The sequence below is a fragment of the Podarcis pityusensis genome (assembly GCF_964106645.2).
Source record: "Podarcis pityusensis genome assembly, chromosome: 4".
Lineage (NCBI taxonomy): Eukaryota > Metazoa > Chordata > Lepidosauria > Squamata > Lacertidae > Podarcis > Podarcis pityusensis.
The window spans coordinates 83,920,897-83,934,822 of NC_138027.1; the positions used below are offsets into that span (position 1 = coordinate 83,920,897).

General features: G+C 43.1%; 1 protein-coding gene across 4 annotated transcripts in view; it reads left to right on the forward strand.

Annotated features, from left to right (window-relative positions):
* The window catches only part of NALCN (sodium leak channel, non-selective), a 196,423-nt gene that overhangs the window by 12,427 nt on the left and 170,070 nt on the right, over positions 1-13,926 (forward strand). For 2 of the 4 annotated variants that reach the window (XM_081002886.1, XM_081002888.1), the window contains exon 4: positions 11,797-11,853. The exons of the other annotated variants lie outside the window; for them this stretch is intronic. In XM_081002886.1, coding sequence (XP_080859012.1) covers positions 11,797-11,853 — 57 coding nt within the window. The remainder of the gene's footprint in view (positions 1-11,796; positions 11,854-13,926) is intronic. 4 annotated transcript variants of the gene reach the window in all.

A 13,926-nucleotide genomic window follows, 5' to 3' on the forward strand; every position in this document is an offset into this window, starting at 1 on the left:
CATCCCACACTGGGATCACTTGAAGGGTGTATTAAGAATAAAATTCAGTTAATAAGAGAAATGAATATATATTTAATTATCAGAGCTGCTTAAGCTTAGTACCCCCCGCCCCCCACAAAGGTTCTGTATCACGATTACCCAAATTATGCCTCAAGTGAGTTTGATATTACAGCCTTGATAAAATCATGCACATTTAAGTAAATTTCTAGCTCGTATTTTTTTCTTTACCTGGACCGAGATGTAGTGCTCTTGTGGTGGAGCTCCATTCATGTGTTTGCAGGTGGTTCAAACTAGATACAGCAGACGGGTTAGCAGTCAGAGTTTTGCCAAATTCAGGTTCTGAGTCATTTCTAAGAGGGAAATCCATGTGAATCTACATTTCAAAGTGTCTGCAGAAAGAAAAAAAACTCCTACCTTTCGCTGGTAGTAAGAATTGGCCACACTAACCCTCCCAAAGTGGACATCTTAAACAAACTTTGGGAGATCACAAGTGGGCATAATAAAATTCCTCATCCGGGTAGGATAGGCTTTCCAAAACAAAACAAAAGGCTTTTAGCAGGTATCAAAAACAATACAGCAAAGGCGCTTGCCTGATATTAATAGCCAGGAAGTTCCAGAGCATGGGTGCTGCCACACTAAAAGATCAATTCCTTGCAAGTATAGACCAAATATTGCATGGAGCTTGTAAAAGTACAAGTTCCATGGATCAAAGTGGGCATTTAGGGGGTAAGGCAATCCTTCAAATAAGATAGTGTCAAGCTGTTGAGGGTTAGGGTTAACAATAGTAGCCAATAGAATGGTATGAGTCATTCATAAAAGTGCTCTTGACTAGTTCTACTTGTTCTTAAAAGGAGTCCATTCTGTCCTCTCTCTCTTAGCTAAACCACATTTTGCATTAAATGTGTGCTTTTTAAAAACTTTAAGTGAGGGTCATGGAGGGGAAATCAGGACTGAGACTGTGGCACACAGGAAGGGGGATTTAGATCAGCAAACCCCCCCCCCAGCAGTGGTCCAAATTAAATCTACTCCCAGCTGCTTCTCTCCAATGCCAAACAGCTGCTTTGGGGGGGGGGGTAATTTTTTCTGGATCATTTTGTGGAGGTAAAGGGTAAAAATGATTCATTTCCACTCATTGTAGACACAAGCCTGGTTGTGATTACGTAGTTGTTATTTTAAGTTTTAAAAGCAAGCACGTATTGTGATGCTAGTTACACTTTGACTCCCGGTGTGCATATGAATTTTGGGGGGGGAAGGTTGCATTTTTAGAACAATGCCAGTGGGAGCATCATCTGCCCGCTAAAGCTATTTGAGCATGGAAGGCAATCTTCATTGGGGTCGTGGCTTGGGAGGAAAGAGTTGGACCTCCCTTGCCCATGTGCTTTGGTCAAAATGAAAACCAGCACCACCAGCTTAGTATTAAATGGGGGGGGGGGGACGATGATGACATGCTGAAGATGCAAGCTATGCATTTGTGAGTTGCATGTCTGCTTGTGGGTGAGGAATAGATGTAGGCTAGGCAAATGTGTCAAAATCCAGATATTATTGAACTAATAGAATATGTCTATCTTGCCATCTGTGCAGAATAGGAGCATCTTTCATTAATGGGTGTCTGCTTCCCTTGGCAAGCCTTGTATCCCAACACTGTGCCTGGAATTCATAGGAGGTTAACCTTCTATCAAGCCATTGGTCCACACGGCTCAGAACTGTGTGCTCTGACTGGCAACAGCTCTCCAGGGTTTCAAACGAGTCTTCTGGAGGTGCCAGGGACGGATGTAGGAACCTTTTGCTTGCAAAGTTCTGCCCCTGGGCTGTGGCCCTTCCTCTGTGTTGAACTTCTAGATAGCAGTAGCAGCCTGAAGCTCTTTTTGTCAACTCCACCCTGCAGTCTGAAATGGGTCATAGAATTGTAGAGTTGGAAGGGACCACAAGGGTCATTTAGTCCAGCCCCCTGCAATGCAGGAATCTTTTGCCCAATGTGCGGTTTGAGCCCATGAGCCTGAGATTAAGGGTCTCATGCTCTACCACCTCAGTTCTTTGGTACCTTTTGTAATACACTGGACCAGCAGTTTTCAACCTGTGGGTCCCCAGATGTTGTTGGACTACAACTCCCATCATCCCTGAGCTCTGACCTTGCTAGCTAGGGATGATGGGAGTTGTAGTCCACCAACATCTGGGGACCCACAGGTTAAGAACCACTGCACTAGACTAAGGCTGCCCAGAAGAGATTGTCTAGAGGCTTCGTATAAAATGTGGTGGTCCATCCCGGGTGGGATAATGGAAGCGTATTAGAAAGAGCTTTGCACTGGTTCTCCAAAATCTTCCAGCTGCTTTGTTGTTTTACTTTCACCTTTTATCCTTGCGGCAAATATTTTAATGACTTTTGCACATTCTGCTATCTCACTTCTCGTGAATTCAGGGTTTCATGTGCATGACTTCACCACAGCAGAATGTTCTGTAAGAACGATTTGTGAGATGGGTTTGCAGGTGCTTGCTCATCTAATCAATCAAGTGATATTGCGGCACTGCTTAAGTGCAGTTGCTGGGGCACACCAGAAACTCCGCAATAAGCCTGAAGTGCATGGGCATCGCTTTGCTTTTCCTGGAGGGGTCGATCCTTTGCACATGCTCAAAAGGGATCAGTGTTCTGCATCCAAGTGAATGCATGTGAAACAACTGCAGGTTCCCATAGGGCCCTTCCCAAGGGCCCACCCCACCTATGTGGGGCAGAGAAAGGGGCAGCCAGAAGTCGTGGTGGGCGTGCCAGTTGAATAGCCTTTCCTGCTGAGGAGGCACTCCCCTGTTTTGTTAACTGGCAATAAGTGTGTTTGTGTGTGTTTTTAAGAAAGGTTGGCGCTGTGGGTTAAACCACAGAGCCTAGATTTTGCCGATCAGAAGGTCGGCAGTTCAAATCCCCGCAACGGGGTGAGCTCCCATTGCTCGGTCCCCGCTCCTGCCAACCTAGCAGTTCAAAAGCACATCAAAGTGCAAGTAGATAAATAGGTACCGCTCCGGTGGGAAGGTAAATGGCATTTCCGTGCGCTGCCCTGGTTCACCAGAAGCGGCTTAGTCATGCTGGCCACATGATCCGGAAGCTGTACGTCAGCTCCCTCGGCCAATAAAGCGAGATGAGCACCACAACCCCAGAGTCGGTCATGACTGGACCTAATGGTCAGGGGTGCCTTTACCTTTACCTATCAACAAGCTTCCTAGATAAACTGACAATACCACTCAATATTTTCACAGATGAAAATAGGGGCACTTTCTTTTGCATGAGTGGGTGGGACTAGAGGCAAAGCTTTGTTGTCTTGATGGGCGATGGTGGGCCAGCACAATCCACCCTCCAAACTAGACAACAGGACCTAAAAGAACATGCCGAGCAGGATGGCTCTAGATGACAAAAGTAGTGAAGCAAGCCACCTGCTACACAGAAAGTCAAATACATAAAGCAGTATATGCATATACAGTGGTACCTTGGTTCTCAAACTTAATCCGTTCTGGAAGTATATTCCAAAACCAAAGCGTTCCAAAACCAAGGCCCACTTTCCCATAGAAAGTAATTCAAAACGGATTAATCCGCTCCAGACTTTTAAAAACAACCCTTAAAACAGCAATTTAACATGAATTTTACTATCTAACAAGACCATTGATCCATAAAATGAAAGCAATAATCAATGTACTGTACTATATAATAAATAAGACAGTATTGTAGATGATGAAAATTAAAATTATTATTTTTTCTTCCCTGCACTGATGATAGTCATTGTTTGGGGGGGGGGGCTTTTATCCATTTCCGCAGTCACATAATCAATCAATCAATCAATCAGTAGCCGAACTGGGCCCCACACAGTCACAAAAACAAATTAACCAAAAAAAGCCTCAGAAACAGAAATCCAAAATAAATAGCAAAAACAAAAGCGCCAAAGTTAAATCTGTTCCGAAAGTCCATTTGACTTCCGAAATGTTCGAAAACCAAGGTGCAGCTTCTGATTGGTGCAGGTACCCCAGAAACAATAGCTGACAGCTGCATTGTACATTCGGCTTCTGAAAAACCGGAACACTTACTTCTGGGTTTTTGGCGTTTGGGAACCAAGGTACCACTGCATACTGTTCTGCATTTATTGAGAGGACATTGGTCCCATTTTACAGCTGGGAAACAGAGAGCTGCAGCAACATGTCTCTAGTCTAAGAGCAGCTCGTATGTTTGTGGCCAGAGCACTTAAGTCAGAGTACCACAATAAATACATTTAGTGAGCATATGAGAATTGTATTCCCATAATCTCTGTACAATTACAGGCTTCTACTTCCCCATCAAAACTCTGCTCCAGCACATGCTGGCAGATACTTTCCAATATGGTATCTGTGGCAAATGGATGATTAGTTTCGAGAGAAAACAGGCAATAAGAAGTTTTGTATTCCCTACTCCCTCCATGGATGCCTCACCTTAAGTTTGTGTCACAGGAACATTTCTCATGTTTTAGATTTCCAGTCTTTTCTACTGTACATCAGGGGCGAGGAATGTTTTGTTTTGTTTTGTTTTGTTTTGTTTTGTTTTGTTTTGTTTTGTTTTGTTTTGTTTTGTTTCTTCAACCTGAGGGCTTTATTCCCTTCTGGGAAGTTGCTTGAGTGCCATATGCCAGTCATGGGAAGGGCCAGATGTAAAAGTGGACAGAGCAACAAATTCAGTTTTCTTTCCTATGTATGAAAGGCAACTCTGTACACACACTGACACACCCCTCTCTGTCCAGAAGAGGCTTTTTCATAGTTCAAGGACACATTCTAGACATGCAAAACCAATTGGACTCCAATAAGCTCTACATGGGGCTACCTTTGAATGTGACTTGGAAGCGACAACTAATCCAGAATGCAGCAGCTAGACTGGTGACTGGGAGTGGCTGCCGGGACCATATAACACCCGTCCTGTACTGGCTCCCAGCACATTTCCGAGCACAATTCAAGGCCTTGGTGCTGATCTTTAAAGCCCTAAGCAACCTTGGCCCTGTATACCCAAAGGAGCATCTCCACCCATATCTTTCAGCCTGGACACTGAGGTCCAGCTCTGAGGGCCTTCTAGCAGTTCCCTCACTGCGAGAAGTGAGGTTACAGGGAACCAGGCAGAGGGCCTTCTCGGTGGTGGTGTCCACCCTGTGGAATGCCCTCCCACCAGGTGTCAAGGAAATAAAGAACCACACAACTTTTAGAGGACACCTGAAAGCAGTACTGTATCGGGAAGTTTTTAATGTTATGGTTTTATATGTGTTAGAAGCTGCCCAGAGCCCCAGCCAGCTGGGCTTGATATATATAATAATAAAATTATTTTTATTGTTGTTAGTATTTTTATTTTTATTTAGGAGCAGTGAAGGGTGTGGCTTGTGGAGAGTTCTGGGAAGACGCCATCCCTACTCTAATGCCTGGTGTTTGTTTGTTGGCAAACACTCATTGACCAGAACCTTAATTTGTCTTTTATACCGTCCGCAGCATCAAGTAGCTTCTGGATGGGGAGAGTTTTAGTAAGGTGGGGGAATGATATCTTCTTCCCCATAATTGCTTGGTATTGTGCCAAGGCACATGCCAGCAGGGCTGGGTGAGCAAGGAAGAAGGGTTTAGTTACACCATATGGGGATCTCCCTGCATATGGGCATGGGTTGGGTCATTTATTGCTTAAACATCTGTGTTGTATTTCCAAACTCATTCAATCTGTATGAGGCCAGCTGAGGATCAAAATGGGAATCTGGCCAGGAGAGAGGTGTGCCTCTAGCATGGCTGGAGACCCCGCCCTTACAGAAACAGAAGCATATGTATTTGGGGTGCGGCCTGCACACACCCCAGGCCCTCAATGGATGCCCAGGTATCACTTGGCAAGTATTGATTTGTGGGGAATTGGATAGATTAAGCTTAATGCACTCATTCAGTTCCTGTTCCCAAAGCAATTGTTGGCAGCTCTGTTTGGCTCTGACGCCTGACATCCCTCTCAGCTGAGTCTGTTTTCTGAATGCGTTTTCTCTCTTCTCTTGCTTGCTCTGTGCGCATTTGTTCCAGCTTCAGAAGTGACCTCTTCACAAACCCCATTTCCATAGGCTGCTGCTTCACCCCTGCTCCCTCTTTCTGCCTCTGTGCTGCTAACTGGGGAGGGCACCAGTTGCTGAACCCTGCATCAGGTCTTTGATAGCTAGACATTTCTGTTGAACACCCTTAAAGAAGGAGGTTGGGGCGGGGGAGGCCATCCACATTTGCTGAAGAATTTTGCTGCTTAAAAACAAAACAAGTACAATGGCAGGATTGAGCCGAAGAGCTGATGGAATAACCGCAGAGCCAGCAAAAATAAATAAATAATGCTTAAAAATAGCATTGGATACTGTGGTGAATAGTTACGCACCAGGGGGAAAAGTGTCCTAGACAATTTCACAACCTGGAAATAGCCTCTCTCCAATTTGCTGTTCCCCCAAGAAGAGTCTTTCCAGCTTCACCATCTGCTAAATGTGAATTCCTTTAGAATAAGAGCATACCTTCCCGCCCACTTCCTTACAAGTTGGTTCACCTGCAGTGCTCAGTTTCTTCCTTTGCTTCTTCCTGATTGGGGGAGGGTGTAAATACTAAAAGGGGGAGGGGGGAGGAGAAGGTATAGTTTAGCAAAAATGCAGATTAGTCAGACCATGCTTTCCAGTCCCGGAGGTGCTATTAAATATAGGATTGTTTGCAGCACTGGAAAATACATTACAAAAGAGGGGTGGGGAGCTTGTGGCCCCTTCAGATGTGCTAGTTACTGGGGTGTAAGGAACTCTTCATCCAGACCCTCAGGCCTTCCTATCTGGAAAAGGTTTCCAGGTTAGTTTGGGGGATCAGCCTGCCATTCTTTGTGACCAACCTGTTTGGTTTATCATGTGATGGGCAAACCAAGCATGCTTCTCCAGAAAGCCAGGAGATAGGGGCATTATCCCATGTTGGCACAGGGAAATCAATTTACATAAATATCCACAAGCAAGACCTGCTGTTTACAGTTTAGCCTCCATTTTGTTCCCATGTTAATGAGCTTTCAGCTTAGGTTGAAACACTGGGCCTGGGGAAAATATCCCCTTTCTTCTCTGTTTGGGTCTTGGCTTAGCCAACTGAGTCCTGGTTCTCAGAAGTTGCTAATAAGAAGATGTAATGAGACCCTATTGCCATCTTTAGGCAGAATGGCTGAAGAGGCAGGGATAAGACTTAACCATGGTTTGCTCAATATAGTTGTAACACTTAACCATGGTTAATGCAAACCATGCTTTGTGAATTCACTGCAAAGCCATAGTTTTATATTCTGTCCTCCAGCCAGTCCTTCCTTATAAGTTAGGAGTAAATAAGTAATGCTTACCATGGTCAGGAAAAACACAATTGTTAAGCATTTTGTGTACCGAGGAAGCTTGGGCAGGGAGTAAAGGCCGTTTAGCTTGCAGTTTGTTGAAGGCTTGAGGCAAGTACAGTGGTACCTCGGGTTAAGTACTTAATTCGTTCTGGAGGTCCATTCTTAACCTGAAACTGTTCTTAACCTGAAGCCCCACTTTAGCTAATGGGGCCTCCTGCTGCTGCCGCGCCGCCGAAGCACAATTTCTGTTCTCATCCTGAAGCAAAGTTCTTAACCCGAGGTAATATTTCTGGGTTAGCGGAGTCTGTAACCTGAAGCGTATATAACCTGAAGTGTATGTAACCCGAGGTATCACTGTAGAGGAATGATGTGGAATTATATAACCCAACTTTGGGTGCACGCAGTGTTACTGATACCCCTACTATGAAAATAAAATATGCAAACAAGGGGTGGGGAAGAAGGTTTTTTTTAATCTTTTGTTGTTTGATTGGGACAAGAAAATTGGAGAGGGGAATAATAGCCTTCAGGAGTAACTAACTGACCTTTGTACATCGATTCACTCATTTACTACACAGGCAAACTTGGTATCAGTAGATGGAGCTTAGGTGTGACTCATTCTTCTCCACACAGTAAAGTTATAGAATACTCTTTTCTTAGCATCTGCTTAACACAGGGCAAGGTATGCATATATATATTCCACCAAATTTATTCCTGTATTTGTGCTAAGCAAACTTCATTTAGTCTCTAGCGGAAGGAAGGCCACAAAACAGTTCAAAATTCCAAGCAGAATTTTTAAATTAGTTTTCAGCAGAGGTTTCTCCCTTAATGTTCTAACTTGAATTTTTGGATCTTTGTATTCAGCTGCAGGGGGGTTTTCTGTTATTCCTGTCAAATGCTTGAATGGTAATTTCAGAGCCTCTCGTGTCTTTCACCATGGAAGTGATTGACAGTCTCTTACTGTGATGCCTTTCATAGCAAATATGATTGATAACCTTAGCCAAATTACATGCTTACCCTTCGGTTCTTAACTTCCAGCCCCCTTCTCCCTTTCTTAATTGCTTCAGCTAACCCCCTTCTCCCCTTCCTTTTGTCTTCTCCCATTTTGCTAATCCTACATCTCTGTGGTGCCTGATACACTAGAATGTTCTTGCTGATTACTGGAGTTATATTGGCAAGACTTTGCGCTCGTAGGTGTAAAATTACTGGATTTTGCACAGTGGGGCCATTTGCAAGTTCTAGGTGTACTCCACAGAAAAATAAAATGCATTTGAATTATTCTGTGTGCCTCTTATTTGGCTCATATTGTTTCTTTTATGAACTGTGGGAATTATTATTATTTTATTTGCTAATTGGTTTTATTTAGAGAATAAAATATTTTTGCTTCCTAATCCTTTGTACCAACAGGCCTTTAAAATGTTCTTTTAATATATTTTACTTTGTTGTTGTTTTTTTTAAATAGTAGCCAGGTTTAGTGTGTGTGTGTCTTGTATTATATTGCATAGACTGACATATGTTTCATATTATATTGTGTTGGAATAACACATCTCTGGAGATGGTTAAAAATAGTTTTGTGTTTTTATGCAGTTCACCATCCCATTTTAGAAAATGCCTTCTTGGGAGCTGCTTAAGAGTGTTTCCAATTACTGTCAGGGTATTGTTTTTTCAGGCAAATTACTATATTTTGAGTGGTATTAGTATGAAGGTCTGGGACCAGGATGTAAAGAGGAGGCCTGGGGAACCGCAGCAGGCATGCAAGCAATGGACCAGAAAGGAATTCAGGACAAATTACATATTAAGTGATGGAAATTCTGTGGCTTTCACCAGTCCCTGCCAGCATAACCAGATGATGGGAGCTGTAGTCCAACAATGTCTGGGTGGGCACAGGTTCTCAATCCCTTGAGAAACAGGTTTAAAGACAAGCAGAAGGAAGGCAGAGGAAAGAAAAATACAGGTGCAAATTAAGAACACACAAGAGTATTGAGTGGAGATGAATCTCAGCTTAGTAGCTCCCAGCATGAGCTGTTGACCAGCCTGTCAACAAACCTTTCATGATTTGTGAGCAGCTAGGGCCAAAGGCAAGCTGGGAGCAAATTACTCCCAGGTGAATTTGGCTAAAAGTCAATAGAGAAGACTGACGAGTGCTTTGTAGCAAAGGCCAGCTGTTTTCAGATAGCAGGCATTGGTTGGGTAATCATCTATATTATTTTCTTCTTCTGGGAACTTAACATAAATGTTGCCACTGAACTATGATATCTTCTAGATTGAGCCTTCTTCCAGTTTTTTTAGGGACTGAGTTAGGGTTTTGGTACTTGTCATTATTTTAGTTTTGATTCTCTTCCTTTGTTTTTAGGACCTTGCAATCTGCTTTTGAGGCAATAGATGGATATACACACTCGCACATACGAGGAGAGGGAGGAAATAAGAAACTATACACTGCAGTTATAGAAGATGCTACACTAGTGGTCGGAGTTGTGGAAACCTTTTGGAGAAAGTTTATTTCCAAGGTTTGATGCCTCATAACACTTTTTTGGAGTAATACATAAAATTATATATCAATGGAAAGATAATTTACCGTACCTTTCTGTGTATTAGATGAGGGTTTTTTACTTCGGCAGTTTGGCTTGCCCCGCTTGTGATTGTTAGCATTTGCCAGTTGGGTGAGTGATATTCATTTCGGCATTTCCCCCCCCCCCAAAAAAAAGCTCAACGACTCCCCCATTTTCCTAAATTTGAGCCCCCCAAAATAGGGAGCGTCTTATACATGGGGGCATCTTATAGACGGAAAAGTACGGTAATGAAGAATGTAACGCAACAAAGTTTGTTCAATTATCTGTATTGTGTCAAAAGTTCCATTTATATATTATTTTATGGTATTACTCCAAAAAAAAGTGGTGTTATGAGCCATCATTGCCAAAACAAGATGACACCGGATTGGCTCTCTAAACACTCCTTTTTCTGTTTATTTGGCTATAACATTTGATAGAATACAGATAACTGAACAAACCTTGTTGCATTATATTCTTCCTTAAATTATCTTTCCATTGATGTATAATTTTGTGGTATTACTCCAAAAGAAGTGGTGTTATGAGTCATGAAACCTTGGAAATACAGTACACTTTCTCCAAAACGTTTCCACAATTTTGGCCACTAGTGTAGCTGTTTTGATACAATTCCCGTTATAATTGTGAGCTGAATTATATGTTGCAGGAGTTAGGATTCCGCCGCTAGTATCCCTGTGTCAGATTCTCCCATCCATTCTTTTCTTATGTTGCGGTGATCTGCATTTCCCTGCCTTGACTTCCTGTCTTTACCTCAAGGAAACCTGGGACATCGCAGTGTTAGGGTGCAAGATGAGTGTTGCTGCATGTTTACTGACAAGGAATGAGAAGAACATACCCAGCAGAACTCTCATAGAGCTCACAATCAGGAGTTCCACCTGAAACCTGACTGATTTCATTTACTGTGCTGTTCTCATACTAGGTGGCATGCAAGCATCTTGGGCCACAGAAACACCATGAACCATGGTAGCTACCCTAATATACAAAGGCAGTGAATTCCTCAGAGTACGTGCTGCTTCACTGAATGCCCCGTTTCTTATGACAGGTGCCACAAACGGACAGTTAGCAGGGCTTCTCCAGCAGAGCTAAAAACATTGCTAGGAATGTATAGAGAAAGGTATTCGTTCAAGTAGATTGTTTCCAAGTTCTTTAAAAGGCTTCTTACATTAACAGCTTATGTTAGGTGTAACCTCCTTTTGTCTGGACAATTCATGGTCAGGGCCTACCCTTTCAGCTATGGAACCTTCTCCAGAAGTGACATAATGTGCCCTGGCCCATGATCTCAGAAGCCATTTCTCCGCATTCCTCTCCATATGGCTATAATTGCATGGAGGGCTGCGTAAGGCTGGCCACTACTAGCACCATCCAAAAGGGAAAGCAGCTGTGTGCCCATAGGCGCTCCTTGACTTTGAACCCTGCTAAATTGGGTTCTCTGGGGCACTGTGGGATAGTCACAATGGCGGCAACTTCCTAGCACCGGCACCATAAGTGGTCAAGGGACCAGATGGGAAGGAGAGCTAAACAGCAACAATGGAGAAGGACTGGAGGGCTTGGCCCTGACAGTTAACTCAGATAACCGTGGGCCAGAGGTAGCACAACATAACATCAAAGGGCACATGCCCCGTTTGGGATATATGAGGGTACTTGGATGCAACAGAAGGAAAAAAGCTTAAATGTGCTATAAGAAAATGGGGGGGGGGGATGTTTCTTCTTGGCTTGGAAAGGTCACCCACTTTCACTTTGCAATATGTTTATAAAGCTGAAGTGAGGTTTAGCGCCTGCAGACCACATATATCATGGCATGAGACTCTCTCTCTCTCTCTCTCTCGCGTTGGTACATTGACAGATAACGCTGCTAATGTGCAAAGCTCATGAATGGAGGTAATCTCCTTTTTTCTGTAGATGGAGTTGGGAAAAGGTTGGAGGTTAACCACACCACAGCCATTTCAGATGTTCAAGGTAAGATGGAACAAGTTCACCTTACTTGGGGATATTTTCCCTTATGAGAGTTAAAACCAGAATATGCTTGTCTGTCAAAGCCAAAGGGGAGTTTTATAACTAAAGTTTATGGGGGCTAAAACAGATTGTATTTTGTTGCACAGTTCCATGCCATAAACATTAGCCCTTTTTAAACCCCCCCCCCCATCCCTTCATCGTGGATATACAGTTATGATTTTTTTCTCATGGGTACTGAATTCCAGCACCTGCCCTCCTACAAAGGACATGAAATGCATATTCCATAATAATTTTTCAAAACCATTCCTGCTTTGAAAACAACCTTCCAATGCATTTGAAATCATAATTGTTTAGGAATGTAAGCTTGTGGGTATTGCTCTATATGTGAGTATGAGAGACTGAACAAGGAGCTGTTTCACAAAGGCAGCAGCAGTTACTATCCCAGTTTATTGTGAGGAAATTGTGGTTAATTTTTGAAAAATTAACCATAGAGCGGGCTGCATCTCTTCTGCACACAAATCCACAGACCACCAAAATCAGGATCAATTTTGGAAGTTGAGGCCATTTGCTGAGCTTGGCATAATTCACTTTGTTTCCATGATTCAGGCTTTTGACTGCTTTTGCAATTTGATGCTGGTGGGCAGTGCATAGGTAGTTCTGACGATGGCAGTGAGTGCTTGGTACTAAATGGGCCACAACTGCATGAAAGAAGTCCAGATTATGCTTTCTTAAGAAGAAGAAGAAGTGTTGAAACTGTGGGGCAGGCAGGCAGGAACTGAATGGGAGCAGTGGCAACACCAGAAAAAAATACTCTGTGGGGCACACAGAGTATTTCTAGGTGGGCAAGTTGTGTCCCACATGTTAAGATCTCTGAAAGAAAAATCATGATATATGCTAAAGACAGGAGTCTAGCAATGGTGGGACAAGTGAGGGACGAGCTCCTTGTTTGGGGGACTGCTGACCTTCCTGCCCCCTCCCTCTGCCATTGCCCACAAAGAGAAGGAAAAGGAGCATGGAACCCGACGGCTGTTGACCAATATATTCAAGGGAATATCAAGCAGAAGAAGGCAATGGAGGAGATTTAAAGGAAGTTAAAGAAAATTCACTGCAGCCCCTCTGTTCTTAACCCCTTTTCAGGCCTTTCTAACAGATTTCTGAGCTTCACATACTGAAGTCATGCAAGCCAGAAGCAGTCTTTTAAGAAAAATATAAAGTTGACAGCAGAGTGTTGTCTAAAGCTGAATCTTGCCTCGGATACTAGATTGCATGTCTACATAGTGAACTGCATATAAGCAAACAGTGCACAGTTCAGGTTTTGCCTTCCTTGCATGGCCTTCATTATCTCCGCTAATGATCCTTCCATGTTCCAGTTCCATAATTAGAAGGAAAATAATAATAAGTAATGCCAGAAGAGGATGGAGACTTGAAAAATCCCTCAGCAAATGTTATGTGAGGATTCCTGCATTGTGCTGCTCCACCTTGCATGAATTTCTAAGACTGTTCCATTATTATTCATGGGCTCCAATTCTGTGAAGGTCAGAGCTCTTGTGTAAAACATTTACAAATCAGATGGGACGCTTCACACACAGTAAAAAACGGTGGGGTGTCCTCTTGCACAGACAGAACCTTTTTTATTTTGGATATAGTTTGTTGCTTCAGGGCAGAAATGACATATCTAAAGAATTCAGGCAATCAAGAGAGAAGGAGCCATCAGTCTTCATTAAACTGGTACCATCAAATGATTTAGTTCAGCTGTTAAGACTTCTGCTTCCCCAGCGGCCCTGCGTATTGTAAGAAAATAGGATGCTGGTTGCTGAACGCTATGAAGAATCTGCTAAAGGCACCTTAAATTTGCCAGGCAGTGTAACACAGAGAACTTATACTATGCTTGAATTTAGGAAGCTTTCTTGAAAAGTTAACCACATATTTGTGAAATAAGAGGTGGTTTTATTTTATTTTGTGACTTTCCAAAACTATGTGGACCTATCTTTGTACAGGGTAATTCCTCTCCCTTTCAGACTAGTACAAACCCACACACAGTTTGCTATAGCCATTTGCTCATAACTAAAGGCTGCT